The sequence below is a fragment of the Sander vitreus genome, chromosome 18 (assembly GCF_031162955.1).
Source record: "Sander vitreus isolate 19-12246 chromosome 18, sanVit1, whole genome shotgun sequence".
Lineage (NCBI taxonomy): Eukaryota > Metazoa > Chordata > Actinopteri > Perciformes > Percidae > Sander > Sander vitreus.
The window spans coordinates 26,459,188-26,483,823 of NC_135872.1; the positions used below are offsets into that span (position 1 = coordinate 26,459,188).

The 24,636-nt window shown below is 42.8% G+C and overlaps 1 protein-coding gene across 1 annotated transcript; it reads right to left on the reverse strand.

The window, feature by feature from the left end:
- Nucleotides 1-1,985: 1,985 nt before the first annotated feature.
- On the reverse strand, nucleotides 1,986-24,636 carry LOC144533262 (gamma-aminobutyric acid receptor subunit rho-1-like). Its single transcript, XM_078274513.1, has 10 exons — nucleotides 24,554-24,636; nucleotides 16,797-16,847; nucleotides 14,471-14,577; nucleotides 12,321-12,388; nucleotides 12,008-12,231; nucleotides 9,396-9,478; nucleotides 8,940-9,080; nucleotides 8,709-8,861; nucleotides 4,177-4,373; nucleotides 1,986-2,273 (listed from the first exon to the last, which is right to left on the reverse strand). Exons 1-10 carry the CDS (start codon nucleotides 24,634-24,636, stop codon nucleotides 1,986-1,988), a joined length of 1,395 nt encoding a protein of 464 aa, XP_078130639.1.

The window sequence follows — 24,636 nt, forward strand, 5'->3', positions numbered from 1 at the left end:
GGAGCAATCCCTGAAGAGGAACGTCGTGGATTTAGACTAACCCTGCAGAGATCTGAGGAGCAGTTAACTATAGTCCTCATAAATCGACCGGAGTTTTAAAATTCCGACAAAAAGAAAGCGGACGGTAATGGACATCCGGTCAAAAAGACTGACATCCAGCGGAATTTCCAGCGGAATTTCCGGCGCAATCCTGGAAGTGTAACGGTTGTTAATGTTCGGCTGTAACTCAGTATTCTACCTATTTATACGGGACCCGATGGATTACCAAAACTTATTAATCATCTTTTTTCAACTTTTAATTTTTAATTTTTATACACCCCTGTGTTACATTTTAAGATATGATGTCACCATTTACAACATGAAATACAGTATTATGTCTGAAATGCTGTCAGATTGATGCGATCATAGAAACGGTTTCAACAAACTATTTAAAAAAAATAATAATTCTATCATCATTGTACTAATGAAATGATAAAAAAAACAGACACATTACATCACATTGTGACATGTTGCACCATCCAGACAACAATATGATTTCCTGAAGAATCATCTTTCCGTTTGTTGAGCTGCTGTCGTCCAACGCATTCTCATGAACGGGTCCGTATGATATCGTACGAAAATGCATGCACACCAAAACGTATGATATCCTACGAAATTAGGAGGCCGCCGGCTGGTCACGTGACGCCGGCTGACTACGAGCTCCATGACGCAGAGCGGGAGTTGCTAGTTGTTTAAGACGCTACAGAGCTTCGTGACGCTGGCTACAGACCTCCGTTGTATCAGCGGTAGTTGGTGTTTCAGTTACCCGAAAATAGGTGACTTTGAGCCGGGTACAAAGCACTGCGAGCTGCCGGTCGTTTCGGCGGACATTAAGGTTAAGTGTTTTGCCGCAATGAAAATTAAGACTAGGCACCAAAACGACCAGTTAAGATTAGGAAAAAGATCGTGGTTTGGATAAAAACACTCTTAAGGAGCACACATTTCCTGGGTGAAGGGCTTTAGTATTCCCTGGGAAGCGAACTCCGCTCTCTGACTGCCGCGTTCTTATACAGCGGCCGTCAATGTAGTGAATACAGCAGAAAAACGTGGAATGCTTACGAATTACAGTGCTAAACTTTTCGTAGCTTTTTGAACGAATGGTTCATGAGAACAGGCTGTGTTGTCATGTGTCTTGGAGACACCCACACTGTCCTTGTGCCCAAGACCTAATGCTTTGCACTTCCCATTGCGCTTGCTTGAATAATATACGTAGGACCCTGGTAGTGAAAGATGGACCTGAGTTTTATAAATATAAAACTCGACAACCAAACAAAGCAGAAACGGTTGGACAAAAAGTTTACGCTCCGTATTTAATGATGCACTGCCACAATTTGTTTCAAACCCTTGATTAGAACCAGTTAAGAAAAACCCCAATTAACAACTGGCAGTATTGATGCCCAAATAAAGCTTTGTGAAGCGTTTTCTTTATTTTGAGAATTGCCATTCCTTGATCCCTTTTCTTTAAACCAAGGGTGCCATCTAGTTGGGTCAACAAATACAACAAATGGTTTAAGAAGCTTAATTTGGACATCACTAACTGGCAGATTACAACTCTTAAATTCCAAATTTCTGCACCATGACAAACATTCAACGTCCATAAAGGACACATTACGGAACACAAACCGTGACAAGATGAAGCCCCATTGGGAAGTTGTTGTTGTTCTTTGATTAGCTGACTAAAGATTTAGCTTTATTGCTCCTGTTCCATGTCCTCTGGGGTTCAAGGACCGAGGTGAAGTAGAATGTGTTTGGGGAGTTAGGTCTGCCTTAAGATGTACACCAGTTATGTTTTTCAATTGAAGTGTTCCATCTTCTTTCTTTCAAATCTGAAGACACAAAAGCTTTAATCTGCAAGCTGAGTGCACAATTCTCCAGAGATTTTTCACACTTTAGCTCGAAGTATTCAGACCTCGGTTACCCACAGGTCTGTTTGAGTCCCATCTGTGTTAGGAGTAACTAGACCAGTAGATGATGTTGAAAAGTATGTAAGATCCAGGAAAGAGGACCCGGGAGTACTTGTCTATGACATGCGTGTCGATCCAGACGTTGCTGTAGGCGTTGGAGCCAACATGGCCAGTGACCTGGTCGTTCTCCATCCTTAGCTCCACCAGTATCCTCTCCTTTTTCACCCCATTCACTTCTGGCATGCCATAGTTCCCTGTCGTGTTGGCGTTCACCTCACTGTAGCTGGCTGACATCATGCCAGGATGGGCCATACCACAGGTACATGACAGCTGAAAGTACAAATGTATATAATGGCTTTCTAAAACTTTACATGTTCCCAAAACTTGTTAGCAATGCAAGAACTTTTTACTTCATAAAAATACTTTTATAATTTATACTCATGATTTTAAATTAGTTAATGTTGTTTTGGGGGGAATGTGATTTTATGAATGAATAAGACAATAATTACTTGAATAAATGTCATTTTTTGCAATGTAATGACTACTGCATGACTACTCATAACTTCAGTAATATTCAATTTACTGCCCGTCATTTTTTTATTTCAAATTCTGAATATAGTGGCTGAACAACTTTTCCACTTCACAAATATCAGCTAGTATTTAGGTTAAAATTCAGACTACACTTCTAGAGGCCCTGTGAGGCTGTATTTAGGCACAGCGGTGCTTTGAGCATGCTACCATGTACACAGTGACATGCTGATGCTGATGTTCGCCAGTAATGCTTACCATTTTGGCAATTGTAGTTACGAACATGCTAACATTTGCTAATTAGCACGAAACACAAAGTACAGCTGAGGCTAATGGCAGGTATCTAGTCATATGGTAAACCAAAGTATTGCACAAATTATAGCTTGGACCGGATAATTAAACCAACAACATCATTAGGATTCATCCTCTGGGGACTTTGAATAAATGGCCCAAAATTGCATGGCAATCAAAGCATAATAATAATAATAATAATAATAATAATAATAATAATACATTTTATTTATATACCACTTTTTAAAGTACTCAAAGACACTGTAGGCCTACAGTAAAACCAGTACATTAAGCACAATAAAAACAAGTGAAGCAATAAAAACAGCAAGTAACAGCAGGTGAAATGTAATATTAGAGGGTGAAGGCTAATCTAAAGAGGTGTGTTTTGGTAAGTGATTTGAAAGTGTCCAGGTCAGTACAGTCACGGATGTGTATAGGTAGGGAGTTCCAGAGAGAGGGGGCTGTGATAGGGAAAGCTCTGTCACCCCAGGTACGGAGCTTGGTCCTGAGTGGTGAGGAGAAGAGGTCTGTGTCGGAGGAGCGGAGGTTACGGGGGGATTATAGCGGTGGAGCAGGTCTGTGAGGTAGGAGGGGGCCTGGTTATGGAGGGCTTTAGTGGTGCGGAGGAGGACTTTAAACTGGATGCGTTGGGGAACAGAGACCTAGCGGACATGCTGGAGGACAGGGGTGATGTGGTCACAGGAGCGGGTTTGGATGAGGAGGCAGGCAGCAGAGTTTTGGATGACATTTTGTAGTTTATTTAGGGCTTTGGCAGAACCATAGAGTAAACTACTGCAGTAGTCAATTTTGGATGTAATAAATGCGTGGATCTGAGTTTCAGCAGCAGATAAGGTGAGTGATGGATGGGCCAAGACAGGCAATATTTTTCAAGGTGGATAAAGGCAGTTTAATAGTTGTTGAGATATTTCAGTATGGACAAAAGTAGTGGACTGACTGACTAGACCAGGGGTCAGCAACCTTAGGCACAGGTAGCTCAACCAATGGCGCACTAGCAATAAGTGTGCAAGAGGTTTTTTGGAAATGTTCCAATCCGCACGCCAAATGACCTCTTTCACAGCCTGTTTGATAGTTTGATTAAGTTTTTCCCCATCCGCATCCACGAAGACAAGCCCAACTCTGCCTCTGATTCACAGAATGCCTGAGCGGGCTAGGTAGATCATGGCAGGCTTAATGCTGACGTGGCACACTGATTTACAAGAACATTTTAAAATGGCACTTCATATTAAAGAGGTTGCCGACCCCTGGACTAGACCAACGTACCACACAATATCGCCTAGTTTCCTAGAACCGTGCCACTACTGTGGTTAAAAACCTATAGTGCTTTTATGACTTTAATAAATTCACATGTACCTCGTGGCATCTTTGAGCATGGAGATGATTGACTGATACTAACCCTCTCTCGGAGTGCCTTCTCCTTGCGTTCTTCTAGAGTAGACAGGTAGTTGACTGCAGCGTACTCTATCACCGACAGGAACACAAAGACAAAACTGACCCACAGGTAAATGTCCACAGCTTTGATGTACGACACCCTGGGCATGGAGGCATTGACTCCAGTGATGATGGTGGACATGGTGAGCACCGTAGTTATACCTAAAGAAGAACAAGTTCAGAGCAGGTGAAACCAGACTCCATACAAATGGAGAAATAAATTCAATTTGATTATATTATTTTTAGGGCTGTCAATCGATTTAAAAAATGTATCTAATTAATTACATACTCTGTGATTAATTAATCTAAATTAATCGCATACATAATTTTTGCCCGGTGCCTTAACTGATACTTTTTAAGAAAGTAAAAAAAAAAAGAAGAAAAAAAAAAAGGGTACTAAACAACAGTCGGCGACATTAAAGAACGCCTTGTTTATTGCCAAGCCATATGGTCAAAATTAAATGATTTAATAATAATGTAATAACTATAACAATAACTTATTTCACTAGTAATTTGCTGTTGAATGAGAAAAACAACCACCAGATGGGAAAAGGGCCTTTAACAACAACTTTGAATGCACCGCAAGGCTGTAGGTTACCAGTTTCATTGAACGCACTGTCTGTGTTTCTCCGACGGCAGCTGCAGATTGTTACATCCCGGTGTTGAATCCTCTACAGTAAAACACAGTCACACTTTACACTGTTTAGCGTTAGCTGTCAGCATTGCGAGGTAGAGATGGAGTGACCCTGCCCGGAGGAAGCCCGGGGCCCCCGTCTGGAGCCAGGCCCAGATGGAGGGCTCGTCAGTGAGCTTCTGGTGGCCGGGTTTGCCACGGAGCCCGGTTGGGCACAGCCCGAAAAAGCTATGTGGCACCTATCTCTCCATCCCATGGGCCCACCACCTGTGGGAGGAACCACTGGGGTTGGGTGCGCTGCCATATGGGTGGCAGTGAAGGTCAGGGGCCTCGACGGACCAGACCTGGGCAGCAGACGCTGGCTCTGGGGACGTGGAATGTCACCTCTCTGTGGGGGAAGGAGCCGGAACTTGTGCGGGAGGTGGAGCGCTACCGGTTAGATCTGGTGGGGCTTACCTCTACGCACAGTCTTGGTTCTGGAACCATACTCCTGGATAGGGGTTGGACTCTTTTCTTCTCCGGAGTTGCACAGGGTGTGAGGCGCCGGGCGGGTGTGGGGATACTCACAAGCCCCCGGCTGAGCGCCGCTACGTTGGAGTTTAACCCGGTGGACGAGAGGGTCGCCTCCCTACGCCTGCGGGTTGTGGGGGGGAAAACTCTGACTGTTGTTTGTGCATATGCACCAAACAAGAGTTCGGAGTATTCGGCCTTCTTGGAGACCTTGAGTGGAGTCCTGCATGGGGCTCCAGTCGGGGACTCCATAGTTCTGCTGGGGGACTTCAACGCGCACGTGGGCAATGATGGAGACACATGGAGAGGCGTGATTGGGAGGAACGGCCTCCCTGATCTAAACCAGAGTGGTTGTTTGTTGTTGGACTTCTGTGCTAGTCATGGATTGTCTATAACGAACACCATGTTCGAACATAGGGATGCTCATAAGTGTACTTGGTACCAGAGCACCCTAGGCCAAAGGTCAATGATCGATTTTATAATCGTTTCATCTGATCTGAGGCCATATGTTTTGGACACTCGGGTGAAGAGAGGGGCGGAGCTGTCAACCGATCACCATCTGGTGGTGAGTTGGGTCAGGGGGTGGGGGAAGACTCTGGACAGACCTGGTAAGCCCGAACGGGTAGTGCGGGTAAATTGGGAACGTCTGGAGGAGGCACCTGTCCGACAGACTTTCAACTCACACCTCCAGCGGAGCTTTTCGTGCATCCCTGTGGAGGCTGGGAGCATTGAACCCGAGTGGACAATGTTCAAAGTTTCCATTGCTGAAGCTGCGGTGAGGAGCTGTGGTCTTAGGGTCTTAGGTGCCTCAAGGGGTGGTAACCCACGAACACCGTGGTGGACACCGGTGGTCAGGGAAGCCGTCCGACTGAAGAAGGAGTCTTTCCGGGATATGTTATCCCAGAGGACTCCGGAGGCAGTTGCAATGTACCGAAGGGCCCGAAGGGCTGCAGCCTCTACCGTGAAAGAGGCAAAGCAGCGGGTGTGGGAGAAGTTCGGAGAAGACATGGAGAAGGACTTTCGGTCGGCACCAAGGTGCTTCTGGAAAACCGTTCGCCACCTCAGGAGGGGGAAGCGGAGAACCATCCAAGCTGTGTACATTAAGGATGGGACGCTGTTGACCTCAACTGAGGAGGTAATAGGGCGGTGGAAGGAGCACTTTGAGGAACTCCTAAATCCGACTAATACGCCCTCTATGGTAGAGGCAGAGCTGGAGGATGATGGGGGGGGATTGTCGTCACTTTCCCTGGTGGAGGTTGCTGAGGTAGTTAAACAACTCCACAGTGGCAAAGCCCCAGGAATTGATGAGATCCGTCCAGAAATGCTTAAAGCTCTGGGTGTGGAGGGGTTGTCTTGGTTGACACGCCTCTTCAACATTGCGTGGAAGTCTGGGACGGTGCCTAAGGAGTGGCAGACCGGGGTGGTGGTTCCCCTTTTTAAAAAAGGGGGGACCAGAGGGTGTGTGCCCATTACAGGGGTATCACACTTCTCAGCCTCCCCGGTAAAGTCTACTCCAAGGTGCTGGAAAGGAGGGTTCGGTCGATAGTTGAATCTCAGGTTGAAGAGGAACAATGCGGATTCCGTCCTGGTCGTGGAACAACGGACCAGATCTTTACTCTCGCAAGGATCCTGGAGGGAGCCTGGGAGTATGCCCAACCAGTCTACATGTGTTTTGTGGATCTGGAGAAGGCATATGACCGGGTGCCCCGGGTGATACTGTGGGAGGTGCTGCGGGAGTACGGGGTGAGGGGGTCCCTTCTCAGGGCCATCCAATCTCTGTACGACCAAAGCGAGAGCTGTGTCCGGGTTCTCAGTAAGTCGGACTCGTTTCAGGTGAGAGTTGGCCTCCGCCAGGGCTGCGCTTTGTCACCAATCCTGTTTGTAGTATTTATGGACAGGATATCGAGGCGTAGTCGGGGTGGAGAGGGGTTGCAGTTCGGTGGGCTGGAGATCTCATCGCTGCTTTTTGCAGATGATGTGGTCCTGATGGCATCATCGGCCTGTGACCTTCAGCGGCTGGGATGAGGATCAGCACCTTTAAATCGGAGGCCAAGGTTCTCAGCAGGAAACCGATGGAGTGCCTTCTCCAGGTAGGGAATGAGTCCTTACCCCAAGTGAAGGAGTTCAAGTACCTTGGGGTCTTGTTCGCAAGTGAGGGGACAATGGAGTGGGAGATTGGTCGGAGAATCGGCATAGCGGGTGCGGTATTACATTCAATTTATCGCACCATTGTGACGAAAAGAGAGCTGAGCCAGAAGGCAAAGCTCTCAATCTACCGGTCAGTTTTTGTTCCTACCCTCACCTATGGTCATGAAGGCTGGGTCATGACCGAAAGAACATGATCCAGGGTACAAGCGGCCGAAATGGGTTTCCTCAGGAGGGTAGCTGGCGTCTCCCTTAGAGATAGGGTGAGAAGCTCAGTTATCCGTGAGGAGCTCGGAGTAGAGCCGCTGCTCCTTTACGTCGAAAGGAGCCAGTTGAGGTGGTTCGGGCATCTGGTAAGGATGCCCCCTGGGCGCCTCCCTAGGGAGGTGTTCCAGGCACGTCCAGCTGGGAGGAGGCCCCGGGGAAGACCCAGGACTAGGTGGAGGGATTATATCTCCAACCTGGCCTGGGAACGCCTCGGGATCCTCCAGTCGGAGCTGGTTAATGTGGCTCGGGAAAGGGAAGTTTGGGGTCCCCTGCTGGAGCTGCTACCCCCGCGACCCGACCCCGGATAAGCGGACAAAGATGGATGGATGGATGGATGGATGGATGTCAGCATTGTAACCGTGTTTAATCCAGCTACTAGCTAGTGGTAGGCTAACGTTACCTGCTGTCGAGTATAGTGTTAACTAGCATCACGTGCAGCGATGTTTCTGTTGCCTGTAACGTCTGTTTCAGAGCATCCGAGAGAAGCGCAGACATGTCAGTGGCACCGAAATAAGGCGCCGAAATCCGCGTTGCTATTCGGTCTGGTAGATACAGGTCGTGAAAGGCGCCTGTGCCGTATTAGCACCGGATTTCAGTACCCAACCCTATTCAGGAAGAAGATTTTAAGTAAATGTTCCAATTAATGATTCAGGCAGCGCATTCTCGTCTCCCTCTTTCATTTTACAGTCGAATGGTGGCTAGAACGGCTCTGGGTCAAAGTTCAATATGGAATGGATTAATCTGCGTTACTTTTTTTAACGCGTTATTTTGACAGCCCCAATTATTTTACGTAAGTCATCTTTGGGCTTCCATAAAAGGGTTAGTGAAAAAAACGTGAAAAATTGTCCTGATCAGCTCAACAGCTAGAACTAAGAACTAATTCCAGCAATTGCCTAACTAACCGACGCACCAATTAGCCAACAACGGCCAAGCACTCCTACCTAGTGGCACTCTGGCAGGGACGGCCCTGCGGTCGATCCAGAAGGACACCCAGGACAGCATGACCATCAGAGTGGCTGGGAAGTAGGTCTGCAGCAGGAAAAAGAAGACGTGACGCCGCAGAGTGAAGTTGATGTACAGACGGTTGTACCAGCCTGGAGAAGAGATGATGTTAGTAGTCACACAGACCTAAGGCCTAAATTAAAACGTAGCTCTGCACTTTCTGTCAGTACCTGTGCTGCTGTAGAAGGCCAGCTTGGTGGTAGTGTGGAACTCCTGGATGAGGAACTGGGAGAGAGAAATTCTCTCGTCTGTGTTTAATGACCTGTTCCCTTTCTTCCAGTACAGCATCAGGTCATCATCTGTATACGCATCTGGAGAGACAAAAAGCAGAAACTAATATCTGTGGCACAAATGGTATTGTATCTGATATGAAAATAACAGCCTAGGGAAGACTGTACAATGCAGTAAGAACACCCTCCACAGTCTCCAGTCTTTTATAAGAATTTGGCATTTTCTTGATCTAGCATATTCACATGGTTATAGAAAACATGACAAAATTAGAAATAATCTAACTGCTTCTGCCACTACAGAAAGACTACAAATGTCACAGGAAATATTAAAATGCAGTTGGTGAATACTGTAACCAAAGAGGAGAGGATAAAGTCACATTAAGCTTGATCACTTACAGCTCTCTATCTCCAAAGAGCATGTCTGTGTGTCGAGAGGAAAGCGACTTAGATCCATGCTACACATGGACGTGACTGTCACCCTGCAATGACAAAACAACGCTGTAGTGTTATGATGATTTTTTGTGTTCCAGAGTTCAAAAACAACTTCAGGTATATTCGCAAAGGGGTTGACAAGGTTGTTTATCTGGGAATACAGTTCTGGTCAATATTATTGGCACCTTTGCATTTTTTTTGTATAACCTATACACAATATCTTCAGAAAAAAATGGCAGTGTACCAACTTTTTATGGTCAGAATATTTGACTACGAAAACAAAATAAAAAATCTGTTTCAATTTACATGTAGTGATTTTAACGAAGAAAAATATAATATGACAAGGACCACAACAAAGGCACTCTTCCTTAATATTTGGTTGCACACCCTTTGGAAACAATGACGGCCTCTAAATGTTTCTTGTAGACATCCATAAGCTTCTTGCATCAGTCTACTGGTAGTATTGAATGCATGCAGGATTTCGTTTCTCAATGGCAGATTTCAGGTCCCTCCAAAGATTTGCTGCCAAAACAGGAAGGTTGTAATTGGTTTAAAGAAATCCAAACAAGCCAGAATGGGTTTTTAACCAATCCCAGAATAGATAAGCGGTGTAGTCAGATCATACTCCAGCACTGACACAGTGCTGTGGAGCGAGACTAAGTGCCCAATGACTTTGGGCCCATAATGCATGTCTAACCTTTGGCAGAGCATTAGCCTTTCATATCCGCAGGCAAATACTGAGTTGGTCAGGGGTTTCAGCAGAGATTTGATTTGAAATGAAAAAAACATAATCCAGCTCATAGGACGAGATACCCATACACGGTCTGCAGGCAAGGTCTACAACCTCGTCATCCTTACTCGCCAATCTGCCTTAGTCTGGAAAATCTCCAACCAGCACCAAACCCACACAGATTAACCCAGGCCATGTGATCACTGATGAGTATGCTTATATCTACCGCATACCACCAACTACTCTTCCCTCATACACCAGCTAGTAAAGTATTATTAAGCCCCTGCTATCAATCCCATATCTTTCAATCGCCCTCAACATTTAGCTGTTTCAGATCAAATAGTGAACGTTGGTGAATGAAGATTTATAGATGTGGATGTTATCAATTCAATTTAGTTTGTCCTAGTCCATCAGGGAGCGGTACTATGTCTGAGTGGTCATAACAGGAGGCAGATGGCCAGGCCAGCTGTTAATCTCTGTCAGGCTCTGTAATGTGGATTAAAAAATCCACTATCTTGGCTCCTATCTCCCGTCAAAATTACAAGGTCTTGCTCAGCCGTATTAGCGGTAGTAATTGGCCGAATGTTATCCCCTCAAATACTCAACTTGTACTGGGGCAGTTGGTGACACTTTGTCTTGGCAATACAGCCCCCGGCAATTATATTCCTAAACACCCACTAACATTATAACCTGCCCAACCTTAAAGTATTACATGTACTATATGTATCTAGTACTCAATAAAACATTGAAATATATTAAAATGCATATTGTGGAACTGTAGTGTTAAATGTGTTTGTATTAATTTGCATGGCTACATAACACTTTGTTATAGATTTTTTTTAGGTAACACCTATGGTATACACAATTTTGAGTAGATATCAAGGAAAAGACCATTTTCATTGCAGACATTTTGGGTTGTCATAGTAGGAAGAGCACAGGTGTCATTAATAACATGAAAAATGTCTCTGTTGTATTCAGAGCTCTGACTAGTACATTACCGTACAATTTTTTTTAGATATTTATTCTTTTAGAATTTCCAGTATTTCCACTTGATGTTTTTTATGCCCAAATTGAAATTGTGCATAAAAATAGGTGGATGGAAATAGACTTATTCACTGCCATAATAAGGTGCTCAACAAGAATAGTTCCAGTAGTAACAGATCCATGTTACTCTTGGAAATAAAGCAAATAAGTGTATTTCCAAAAATGTTTAACTATTCCTTCAAACTGTTCCGGAATTAACAGCAACTTTCCAGACTGTCCTCACTAAAAAACAGCCACATAGGTCGATGTGCAAGCAGCTTATAATGTGCTTTAAAGTGCTATAGTGGCTGCAGTAATCATTGCGAGTGCAACCAAGGAACAAACAAGGAAGTAGGAGCCCCAAATTCATGTAGGGAAGATGGTCAGGGTGGTGTATGCATAAAAAAAAAACACAGGCTTTCACACAGGAGACCGGTGTTTGTGTCCTATGCGAAACCAAAAGTCAACGGTGACTATTTAATGTTCTGGACGTGCTCACGTCCGTGACTCATTTTAAGCCAATCCATGATCTTTTCCTAAATCTAACTACGTTTTTTTGTTGCCTAATCTTAAGTAGTTCCAACTGCCACCCTTACGTTAAATAGAACGGTCACATGATTAAAACTGCCACCACCGTCACATGTTACCGTCACGTGTTTAAAACGGCCACTGTGGGGCCATTTCACAACATTAAATAGAACGGTCATGTATGTTGTTTTGGGAGTCATTGGCAATTGACCCTAGTGTGTTGTTTATGAGGACGTTGTGTACTTTCAGTTGTTTCATCAATGTCGAGTGTTGTGCCATGCAGACGGGGAATTACCGGAGGCTGTAGAGGACTTTGCCATCTGGGTAAAGTCGCAGCATGACGTTCTCAGTGGTCGTGTCGTGGATGAAGGACTTCTTAGAGTGGACAAAAAACAGGTCAGGTACCCAGATTTTCTTCACCAGGCGGCTATCGAAGGTCATGCTCAGGTTGTTGTTGCTTCTAAAGGACAGACGTTCATCTTTCCAGTAGTGCCTCAGATACAGGGTCATAGTAAAGTCCTTAAACAAGAAAATAAATATTGGTTACATTATTATCTCAACTAACAACATGCATGAATTTTCTTACTTAAAGTTTGTTCCAGACATACCATATCGACCTCTGAAATAGCATCCAAACTTTCAACCTGAACATCCACTCCAACAGGGACTGCAGGCCCTTGAAAAATATGCAGCAGTTTACAAATGTTCATTAAACTGTAATTTACAGTCGTGTTGACATGAGTGTTAGGTTCAAATACAGCAGCAGACAGTAAGAGTGCAGATGTAGCCTACGTGGCTCAATTGGAAGTCTGGATTATCCGGGTTTATTTGGAGAATGTGACTCCTTTTAATGCCAAAAATTTTTCCTCAAACAATCACTTCTGTTCTCTTTTATCCAAATCCCCATCAAAACAGCTGGGTGCAGATTTCCCATACAATGGCACACAGCCGGTGGAGTGAGTGCTCTAATCCTAATTGACATTACAGTAGGCCTACATGCTGTTGTTTTTCCCATCATTTTACATTTTTAAAAAGGGCTTTATCTATTATCTATTATTTATCTACATGGTCAAAGTAGTTTTACTTCTACCCTTGATGAGAATGTTTCCCTTAGCAGTTATAGCATATATTTTCTGAGTGGCTACACTCAGAAGCAGGACAAAAAGCCTGACATCATAGAGAGGGGTTAGACGGGATGGATGAACTATAGTGTTATATAGGTTCAGGGTTTGATTTTCTGGGGTGGATGCGTGGGATTTCCCCCTTTCTGGTCTACATCTCCCTGCCTCTGCTGAATTATTTTTTTTATCCCCGGTGGGGACAAAATGCATCCCCCCCCTCAAAGTGATCAATGCTACTTTACCAATAGACCATATCTATTATATACCTAAAATAGAAGTATTTAAAGCTAAATAAAGCGCTGTAACTTGAACACACAGTGCCATAGAAGGATCATATCCAAGCAGAAGTTGCTGGTTGTATTTGGCCGCTGCAGAGCTCCGGGACGCCAGCTACCAGTTGTTTAGCCACCAACAGGTGACTGCGAGCCGGCTACAGGCAGGGGGATTTAATTCTTGCATGCATTCTTTGTTTTGTTGTGCATGATCAAAAAACATCCCCCCCTGCCCCCTCTGCTTTTTTTCACAAATCCTACCCTGTATAGGTTTTTATTTTGTGTTAAGTTACTTTGCACACCCCTCATTAATCATTGAGGTATTTTGAAAACAGCGTATGCATATCAGGGTAAGGGAACAACTCTCTTAGTCATGCGTTAAAGGATACCTAAGCACTAGGATTCACAAAGACTTCAAAACAAACAGAAATGCAGGTTTTTTTCTCTATGCCGTTTCATGCTGGGCAGGTAGCGTACACAAGGCTCATCTGTACTGGAAATGGCCACTTCTGGTTTTATTTGGGTTTATGGTGGGTTGGGGTTGGTGAGAGCAGTGTGACTCATACAGCCTGTGTGCAGACAGAGAACCAAAATGATGATCTTACACGTGCAAAGAGTAGATATGTCTCTGTGGATCTACCAGGAAAGATGCTATCAGTTAATGCAGTTTTCAGAGAACCTAACGTGTACACCTCCCAAATCTCAACAACACATTGTGCCAGCCTGCATGGTAACCAAGCTGATCGAATAAGCCAACCTGGTCAGGAGGTGGTACGAAATGGATCCTGCATGATTTTTGCGAAGGGCTGTTTGAAAAATACTGTATGTTGCACCACACCTTGCACTCACAGTATTCACTTTCCTTTACGGATTTCCAACATTTTGCATAAGAAACCTCCAGTTACAAATGAGACTAAATCCAGTAATTATTTACTACTAATAACTATGTGAGATTCATAGGGGAAATGCAAGTGTGAAAATTAAAAAGCACACAGACTCTGGCTTGGAGCGCGGCTAATGTGGCAGATTAGGATGGGAGTTATTGAAAAAAGCTACAGACTGTGGCTGCTTGCTTGGTAATTAATCACTGGCTTACAGCAGCATGGCTCAGACATAATCCTACTCTGTTATGTCATCTCTACAAGCCAGTGCTGGACACTCCCACCTCCCACATTTACATTAATGTATAAAGCAGATGATGAGGGTTGAGGTTTAGTTTAAAGTCTAAAATAACACTTGACGTGGCTTATACTGTAAATGAAATTGAATGAATTTACTGAAATTAAACCGAAAGCATATTTGAATGGCTGCCTGCATGACGAGTGATTGACACAGCTCCATTCAGTTCAGAAAGATAAACCTTACCTCCAAATCCTGGTCGCATTGTAAAGTCATGGTCGTCTATCCTCAGCAGCTGCTCTGACTTTGTACCCCAGGCTTTAGTTATATCTGGACTCCTCTTGAACATGGGGCTGATGGATTTTTTTGGAAAACACAAATGTTGTTATTTTCCTAACCACTACATATGAAGTTTTGATGCGCACCAAGTTTGTTCTATAAATCATTTTGCACAATACTGAAATAAACCTGTTATGGTATTTCTCTCTAATTGATCCAGTCTTTACAATTTTTGCATAGTGCATATGTATGTGCTCATCCTGTACTATGGCTGCTGTAATCTGGATAAACGAGTTCATTTACCAGATAATCGCGCCGGATGTTCCGGCGATTATCCGGTGTGTCGGATAGCCGGATGTCCCTCGCCATGCTTCACGCTGAAAATGGCAAGTTTTGAAGAAAATTTGGATCGTGCAACAAGGCAGGCCCACTTGGTTTTCTTTGGGTAATATTTGTAAAGATTTACAAGTGGGACCGATTGTGGCTGGTCGAAGTAACGTTACACAGGGCAAAATACTGGTAAGGGCATATTACGTTTAACCAGCATCCAGTATCCAGCTAATTTAAATAGCTCACATTACTGTATTATGTGAACAATTTTCTTTTATCAGGGTGCAAATGCTCCTGAATCCAGAGTTTAGCGCTGCCCAAGTCGATTGTGATTGGTTTAAAGAAATGTGGAGCTAGGTCTGGCAATGCGAGACTGGCTGCTACAACTACAGTTGATCCCCTTTCATGTTCAGTTGGTATAACTGAATGCAAGGACTTGGATTTGGGCCACCGTTGCCTGCAGTTTAAACGTAGCCTTTGATGCCTTTCTACAATGTTAAATGCAGCTAACTGTTCACACAATACAGTAACGTGAGCTATTTAAATAAGATGAATACATGGTTAAAAGTAATTTGCTCTTACCAGTGTATCGCCATGAGCATTTGGTCCACAGCAATCCCACCAATCGGTCCCAAAACGTCCCAGTTAGATAGTAGACAATGCCGTAAACATATTCCTTGTAAATCTTTACAATAATTCCCCAAAAGACCTACTGCTCCTCTGTGATCTACTCCTCCACGCTTGGATCTAAGAGTGATTTTTTTGGATCCACCTCTGCCTGCCCGACATCCAGCCTCAGCCAGTCCTGCAGCCCTCAGCCCTGTTCCCTCCAGCCTGTTGTTCCTAAGTACTGATTCCATTCAAACTCTGTGTTAAACCCGCTACTCTGTGTCTCGTGATGAATCTCTGTGTTCTGTGTCAGAACTGCCATCCTAACAGTAATGGTGGCAGTGCTTGAGAGTGTGAAAATATAAATCAGCTGCCGGATTTGTCTATAAGACAGGGCCACAAAATCCATACATGATCCTGACCCTACACTAATAATACACCCTAACCCTAATTTCAAATTCCCTAAAAAATTGCACGCATTAAAAACTAAACTTGACATGCAGTAACACTTTGCCCAGTGTTTGATAATCCAGGCTTGGGTGTGCAGGTGTAATAAAGTGGCCACAGTGTTATTTGTTTGTGTGTTTGAACATTTAGATGGCTATTTGCAGCTACATGTACTAATTAAATGCTTCTCCCAAGCCTCTATCTAATCACCTGTGCTATTTAGCAACTATTCAAGCTTTTCTATGTTGGGTACACCAGTGTTCTAGTTCTATTTTTTTTGCATTGTTGCTTGTTGTCATCGTATTGAGTTTATGAAACACAGGCGAATAATCTTATACATTACCTAATTCTGAGAGATAAGAATGGATTGTATTGGGTTTAGGAAGCGGCCCATCCTCCTCACTAGATATAGCCAACAATAGTGTGGTTAAAATGTTAACCATGTACCTCTAAGACTATGCTACTTTAGTCTCCAGTATAAGATCCTTGCCCATTGTCGTTCTGGGAGCGTGCCTATGTTCCCACAGGCCCTATGTTCCCACATTTTTAAGATTTTTTTCTCCAAAATTAGGCCCTATGTTCCCATTCCCGTTTCCATTTTTCATAAATGTGTATCAGATTTAATCCCCCTTTCTCCCAATTTAGTAGCCAATTACACCCAACCTATTATCCAGTAGCAATAGACTACAGATGGAATGTAACCCTAACCCTAACATAAGTTAGGCTGTGGGAAGGCTGTGGGAACATAGGGCTGTGGGAACATAGGGCCTAATTTTCAGTGAAAAAAACAATTCTTAGAAATGTGGGAACATAGGGCTGTGTGACCATTGGGCTGTGGGAACATAGGACTGACCCCATTGTGCTAATTGGTCTGAATAAAAAATCAAAAAACACAAATGTGTCATACCTGCCAATATTGCGACTGGATCCTTCTGTTAGAGGCATTTCTCTTTTTGATCTGAAAGGGGGAAAAACATTACGTGATTTTATGCAAGCATTATGCAATGTTTAATAGCAGTGACACTAAATTGGGTAAATCTTCAAAGTAATTGTAAAGTAAGAGGGGCATGTTGAAAAACAGAAAAACAGATTTTGTAAGTCTGTGACATGATTTATTCATTACATAAACAGCTGAAAAAACATGTACTCTCTACAAAGGAGGAAAAATCTAATAAGATTAGTAGGAGTGATGAGTAGATGAAGGCAGGGCAGGGTAGTGTGTGTTAAATAAGCCTCAGGAAACAAGATAATTCAGCATCATTGTTTTGATTTTTAACCATTCACTTTGAGAAACTCATGAGATGCTGAGTTATCACGCCCTTCCACTACAGGAAGTGATCGGCATACAGTCTCCTAAAGAACAGTGAGCAATTGCTAACTAAACTATTAACCTAAACTCACTAATGATGGTTGAAAGAGTGGTTTTGACCATCTCACCTCCACTCCAAGGCAAAGACACATACAAAATTGCAACACAAAAGAAAAAAAATCTATAACATTCGTTGTAATTAAAAAGTAGTCTTGGGTGAGGTTGTTGTCTGTCCCTCTACTTTGCAGTAAGTATTCACACCCACTGAAAGATGTTGGAGAAGGCCTATCACTAGGAAAGGTTAACTCTTTTGAACCATGACGTTACTTTTCTTAGTGGTAGTTCTTTTACCTTAATGGTCCGATGGCATGAAAATGTCACTTTATGAGGTTTTTTAACATTAATATGAGTTCCCCCAGCCTGCCTATGATCCCCAGTGGCTAGAAGTGGCGATAGGTGTAAACCGAGCCCTGGGTATCCTGCTCTGCCTTTGAGAAAATGAAAGCTCAGATGGGCCGATCTGGAATCTTCCCCTTATGTTGTCATAAGGGGAAAGGTTACCTCCCCTTTATCTGCTTTGCCCGTCCAGAGAATTTGGCCCACCCATGAGAAAGAGAGAGACATCATAGCTTGCAAACAAGCTAAGCATGGCAGTTGGTCAAGGCCACACCCCCACCCTCCACCTTGCCCCCCCTCTCCTCCTCAATAGCATTTAAAGCTACAGACACAGAAATAGCACATCCTAAGGAAAGCTCATTGTGGGACTGGTTCTAGTGGCTGTAATTCTGCACCAAGGCTGAATTTCGGGAAAGACTTCAGATACAGTATTAGGGGACCACTGAGGTCTATATAAAAGAGACTTCAGATACAGTATTAGGGGACCACTAAGGCCTATATAAAAGAGACTTCAGATACAGTATTAGGGGACCACTAATGCCTATATAAAAGAGACTTCAGATACAGTATTAGGGGACCACTGAGGCCTATATAAAAGAGACTTCAGATACAGTATTAGGGGACCACTAATGCCTATATAAAAGAGACTTCAGATACAGTATTAGGGGATCACTAATGCCTATATAAAAGAGACTTCAGATACAGTATTAGGGGACCACTAATGCCTATATAAAAGAGACTTCAGATACAGTATTAGGGGACCACTAATGCCTATATAAAAGAGACTTCAGATACAGTATTAGGGGACCACTAAGGTCTATATAAAAGATACTTCAGATACAGTATTAGGGGACCACTAATGCCTATATAAAAGAGACTTCAGATACAGTATTAGGGGACCACTAAGGTCTATATAAAAGAGACTTCAGATACAGTATTAGGGGACCACTAAGGCCTATATAAAAGCATCTGAAAAGCAGCATGTCATCGACCAAAGAGACGACAGGAAGTTCTTAACTTCTGTAACAGTGTCCTGTGCAAGTTGTAAATTGGACTTTATGAACGTTACCAGTAGGGATCGGCCGATATGGATTTTTTAGTGCCGATGCCGATACCGATTTTTTTTCCAATGACCGATACGGGCTGCCGATTTTCTTGAGCCGATATTTTGAGCCGATATTGCTTTTGCTCCCTAAATTTACATCATAAAAATGCCTATATAAAAGCATCCAAAAAGCAGCATGTCATAGGACCTTTTACTTATCAGCTTGGATGCAGTGAAACTGACAAATGATTAAGCGTTTGACTAAGTATAGAGCATGGAGCGGTCAAAGACCTGATGAGTTATCAGGACGGACTGTCTGGTTGGCTTCAAGGCCTTTGCCCCTTTAACAAAATTGACGGTACAGAACATACTAAGAAGGGTGGCTTGTTAAGTAGAAATCCCCTACACAGCAATGTAATTCATTGGGAGTCAGTCAAATGCAGGCCAGGACAAACAAAATGAAAATGGCTTAGCGCACAACAAACACAAAGCTCTAGCCTCTCTTGAACATTTTTTGTTCTGGAAAAGTGAACATGCATATTGCATACTGTATACCTCATTTCTGTTTTCTGAAACCATGATTTGAAACATCTATATATATATATTTCAGTAGTTACCTCCACCAAGAAGGTTATGTTTTCGGTTCGGTTTGTGAAAAACTGCTGACCTGATTTTCATGAAAATTTGTGGAAGTTATGGAAGCATGGGCCTAGAAAGAACCCATTATATGTTGGAGCAGATCCAAATCTTGGGGCAAATACACATTATTTTTCCCTTTCATTAACAGTGTGAATGTGCTGCATTCATGTCGTGCCGGAATTATCGGAAAAATTACTTACCGACTAGGAAAATTCACACTGCATAAACATTAGGACATGCCTTGACAGTTGACTGTTGACTCTCTAAGTGGCCTTTCTTTTCAAACTGTTTTCTCAGAACTTCCACAACTAACCAGTAAAGTGATTTCTCGTTTCTGCCTATTTATGTGTTCATTGAGGTTTTGTTTCAGCATTGCACTTCTCAAAACTTCTTCTTTCAAGAAAAACAACAGCATTCGCCATTTGTTAAAATATCTAAAACAAGTTATAAGATGTTTACAATGTTTTAAGTTTTCTGGCACAACTACAGTAACAAGCGGCCGAAATGGGTTTCCTCAGGAGGGTAGCTGGCGTCTCCCTTAGAGATAGGGTGAGAAGCTCAGTTATCCGTGAGGAGCTCGGAGTAGAGCCGCTGCTCCTTCGCGTCAAAAGGAGCCAGTTGAGGTGGTTCGGGCATCTGGTAAGGATGCCCCCTGGGCGCCTCCCTAGGGAGGTGTTCCAGGCACGTCCAGCTGGGAGGAGGCCTCGGGGGAGACCCAGGACTAGGTGGAGGGATTATATCTCTAACCTGGCCTGGGAACGCCTCGGGATCCCCCAGTCGGAGCTGGTTAATGTGGCCCTGAAAAGGGAAGTTTGGGGTCCCCTGCTGGAGCTGCTACCCCCGCGACCCGACCCCGGATAAGCGGATGAAGATGGATGGATGGATGGATATACCAAGAATGTTCCCATTGACACAAGAGTTTAAATAACATGCCCAGGTTTATAATATTTTAATTCATTTAATATGCTCCTTGTTGAAAACATTAAAGGTGCAATATGTAATATATTTACTGTAATATAAGAATAAGAATATATTAAATCCAAAAATGATCAGAATGTGTCATCAGATAATTTGGAAACATGCTAAGCTGCAATACTGTCTTTTCTGACAACAATGCTAAAGCCAATATGTTTTCCTTTAAAATGTTCTTTAAATGGTTCTTTGTCAATTATAGAATGTGGTCTAGACCTACGCTATCTGTGAATTCCTGTTGTGATTTGACACTAAATGAAACTGAATTGAATTGTGTTAAAGGGGTTACATTTGGATTTGTTATGTGTTGGGCTCTGTGGATTCAAGAATGCCGTGGATGCAGCTGTGTGCGCATAGACTACAAAATCTGATTGATACCATTTGACAAACTGTAAATAAAATATATCAAGGTGAGACATCCCTTTGCTCTGAACACGAAAATGCTAATCAAAGTCATTTTAGATACTGTTGGCAGTGCTCTACACTACAGCTAATGACAACATCTTTCTGTAAGTGCACCCTCCTGTGTATCTGTATCAAATATAGGAATGATGTTATCCCTAAAGGAGATAACAATAATACCAAGTAATATGAATAGAACAGTGGTTTTAATAGTTATATTAAACCGGAATTACTTTACATCTTACACTATTAGCCCCTAAACCTATTTCACTCTCTATCACTCTCTGCCATCTGTGATGTCTGACTGACTGACAAGTGCACTGAGTTTTCTTAATCCTTTTTTTCCATTGTATGGCAGGTAGCAACTAGCATTATGGTGCGTTACCACCGCCTAGACAGAGGTCGCTGCTCTGTGGCTTTTGAGAAAACCCATTGACAGAAAAAAAGGAAAAACCCCGGTAAAGTTGTGATGTACACAAGATGTTCTTGAAGATGTTCCTAGTTCAGGGTCCCCTGATGACATAAGAGAGCGTAGGCCTAAAGGCCGGGGCTGATCTCCGCACAGCCTCAGCCCAACTCAACCCCTGGAGGCACGTGAAGTAAATTTCCAGTTATAACCCAACTAAGCTTCTCAAATCCCAAACTGGATCTTTCGACAGATGCACAACAGAAAGACAGTAGCTTATAACATGTTGTACATTTGTGCTTTACTAAAAATGGCATTCAACTGCTGGCCTTTTCCCCCAGCCAACCTTTCTCAAAGTCACAACAATAGCAATAATTCAGAAAGCACATTGACACACTCAGATTACAGGTTACGTAATCAGAGTAAGTGATTTTTTTTCTTCTAACCAGGCACACGTCACCTTTTGTTGCTGTCAGCTAAAAATGGAGCTCTGATTACCAAGCATGTTGGCGGGCTCTGTCCTGATTCCACATCAGCCCAGTTAAAAAAAAGACACCAACACACAGTAGCCAGGTCCGATCTGCCCTGTGACAGTGTGCCCAAAAACTCAAGACTGAATATACTGGTGTAATTGCTGGTGTACTGAAAGCTGTTGGTATATCTCTCATGTGGAACACTTCTATTTAAAACATGATATGGTGTGATCTAAACAACAGCAGCAGTATCTGAGCAATAATTATTTGTTGTTCAGATGTGTTTCTTTGATTCGTTGCACGTTGGAAACAGTTTCATGATAGATTGGAATATTTAAAGAGCAGAAGAAGTAAATCGTGTTCGCATCAAGAGGAAGGTAAGCATCAACTGTTTCTCACGACAACCAGCCCCAAAGCCACTGCCTTGGGGCTGTGTCCCTCAAATGAATGAAAAGGGTCTTAAGGCATTCCCTTTCAGTGTTGTACAAGTACTTCACTACTGTACTTAAGTAGAATTTTCACGTATCTGTACTCCACTTCGTTATTTATATTTCCGGAAACTTTTACTTTTACTCCACTACATTTCCTAAATAAAATGTATACTTTTACTCCACTACATCTCCCCTAAGCATCTTAGTTACTCGTTACTAGAAAATAAAAATCAGAAGAAATTTGTTACACTGAAAAAAAGGAAGTTTGGAGAATCATTGCTCCTAAATTGCCAAGATAATGCACGATCCATTCCAGTTGGTGACCTGATGCCTGTTTGTGGCCAAGTGGCAAAAAACCCCCAAAAAAACAGGCCAAAACTAAAGAAGAAGAAGAGGAACCATATTGACTGATAGTGTCATGGAAGCTCCTGGTGCAGGCTCTGCTGCCATGGTAACAGACGATGAACACCCGCCCAGACGACAGTGGTGGTGAAGATAACGTTACACACCTTTGGCCATAAAGTTCATAATCAACGTTTTTTTTTAACTTTTACTTCTAATACTTAAGTACGTTTAATATCAGAAAATTGCTATGGATACTTAAGTACTGTAAACATCAGACACTTTAAGACTTTTGCTCAAGGAGCTTAACTTCTACCAAAGTCCTTTTCTGGTAAGATACTTGTACTTTTACTCAAGTATTGCTTTCGAGTACTTTGTACAAGACTGTTCCATTTACACTCTGTCCTCTCGAGAAGACTTTAAAATGTAATTCTGATCCCTTTATTTCGTAATAATATTGTGCATTAAGGCTGGGTTCAAATATTCGGTTCTACAGTTGAAATTGATATTTGTTTGAGTGATCTGATATTGATTAATAAAATCTAGAAATCGATCTTTCAATATGTTTATGTAATGTTGGTCTTGTTAATTATTTTTTTTTGGGGAGTCAATTCTTAATGTAAACATGAACCTGGTGTATTATCACAAATGTGTAAGGGGTTGTTTCTTGCTTGTAGAATTTACAGCGTAAGTTCCCTGAGAATCTTTTATATCAAGCTAAATTGGTACCTTGGACCTTGTGAATCGGAATCAAATCGATGCGGGTAAACATTGGCGATACCCAGCCCTTAAAGGACAATTCCGGCGCAAAACGAACCTAGGGGCTATTAACACATGTGTACCCACTCTGTCGTTCTCTGGAACATGTTTTCATGCTAATCGAATGAGTTTTTAGCTTGCAGGATGCTAGCGCGGACCGCCGATTAGCTTACAACGCTAGTATTCGGGGCACAGGGAAAGTAAAAACAAAACGCTATTTATACCACTAAAAAGGCTCAAAATATCACCACACTTCAACGGTAGCATAATGACTTAGCTAAATGTTAACCGAAGCGTTGAGAACATTGTAACATTGCCCCGAATACTAGCGTTGTAAGCTAATCGCCGATCCATGCTAGCGTCTTTCAAACTAAAAACTCATTTGATTAGCATGAAAACATGTCCCAGAGAGCGACAGAGTGGGGACACATCTGTTAATAACCCCTAGGTTCGTTTTGCGCCGGAATTGTCCTTTAATGTACAATAATATTATTATTACATAGCCTAACAATATTGTGTCAGATCAGCGACTGTGTCAACCAAATCAGAATGAATAATAACATTACATCATCATGACAGAAGCCCGAGCGACAGAAGAGGGAAAATTCTTATTTACAACCAAATGCAACAGCGTCATGTGTTAATTTCATAACTGGGCTCAATGGAAAGAAAAAAGACAAATCTAAAATCTGACTGTTCAGTGAAAAACAATCCTCCCAAACTTCTTTTTTTGGCGGGGGGGATTATACATTAACTCAAGGTTCACTAGCTTTGAATCACATCCCACTGTCTTCAGCATCAGAATGATAGTTACTCTGAAAAAGAAAATGTTGGGATTTCAGGCTGTAAAAGGACATTTGCGCAGACATCTAAATTAGCAGTGAAACGATAAAGGATATATGAAGCATGTGAGAAGGCAGACAGCAGTTGGAGCCACGAGAGGCTTTCTACAGACCTCAAACAGCATATTATATTGTGTGACTGAACAACAATAATCATAAGCATGTCAGACATCAGTCAGCAGAACCAAGAACTAGAGCAGTTGATCTAAAATTGGAATTCCACGGCAACTGAGCAAACTCGATCTGCTGAGGAAAGTGGACCTTGAGTTGAGATTGTTTGTTTGTTTGTCAAATTCGAAAGTTGAATCTTGAATAGACTGTTATTTATCTTGTAGTTTTACAAACGCAGATCAGCTTGTTTGAAAACCTTCTTGAATGAAGATGTTTTCTTTGTGCAACTGTATTGATCTCCAGCTTGACACGCATACTTTTTTGAATAACTTTAACATACTGTATGCAGCCGTGCTGAAAAGAATTAGGGAATCACCTGGCAGGATGCCTGGCTTGTTTTAATAAAAGTGTGGAACTTCACATGCGATTTAATTAGACATAAAGTGACAAATTGTCAGCTTTACGCTACGCGTATTTACGCACGGCGCATTTAAAGTCTGCCAAGTCTCTCCTGCAAATCTTTCATAATGAACTGACCTGTGTCTGCATTGCAGCAGTATTTGCCCGGACACACCGACCATCCAAACTAGCAGGTTGACCAGCACCACATCCGTGTGCAT

Bases quoted from the DNA above. Each gene is read 5' to 3' on its own strand.
- LOC144533262 (XM_078274513.1), bottom strand. From the start codon at position 24,636: ATGCACACGGATGTGGTGCTGGTCAACCTGCTAGTTTGGATGGTCGGT. The intron at 9,479-12,007 runs GTAATTCCCCGT...TTGTCATTGCAG, and splicing joins AAAGTCCTCTACAGCCTCCG to GGTGACAGTCACGTCCATGT. The intron at 9,081-9,395 runs GTAAGTGATCAA...TTGTCTCTCCAG, and splicing joins CTCTTTGGAGATAGAGAGCT to ATGCGTATACAGATGATGAC.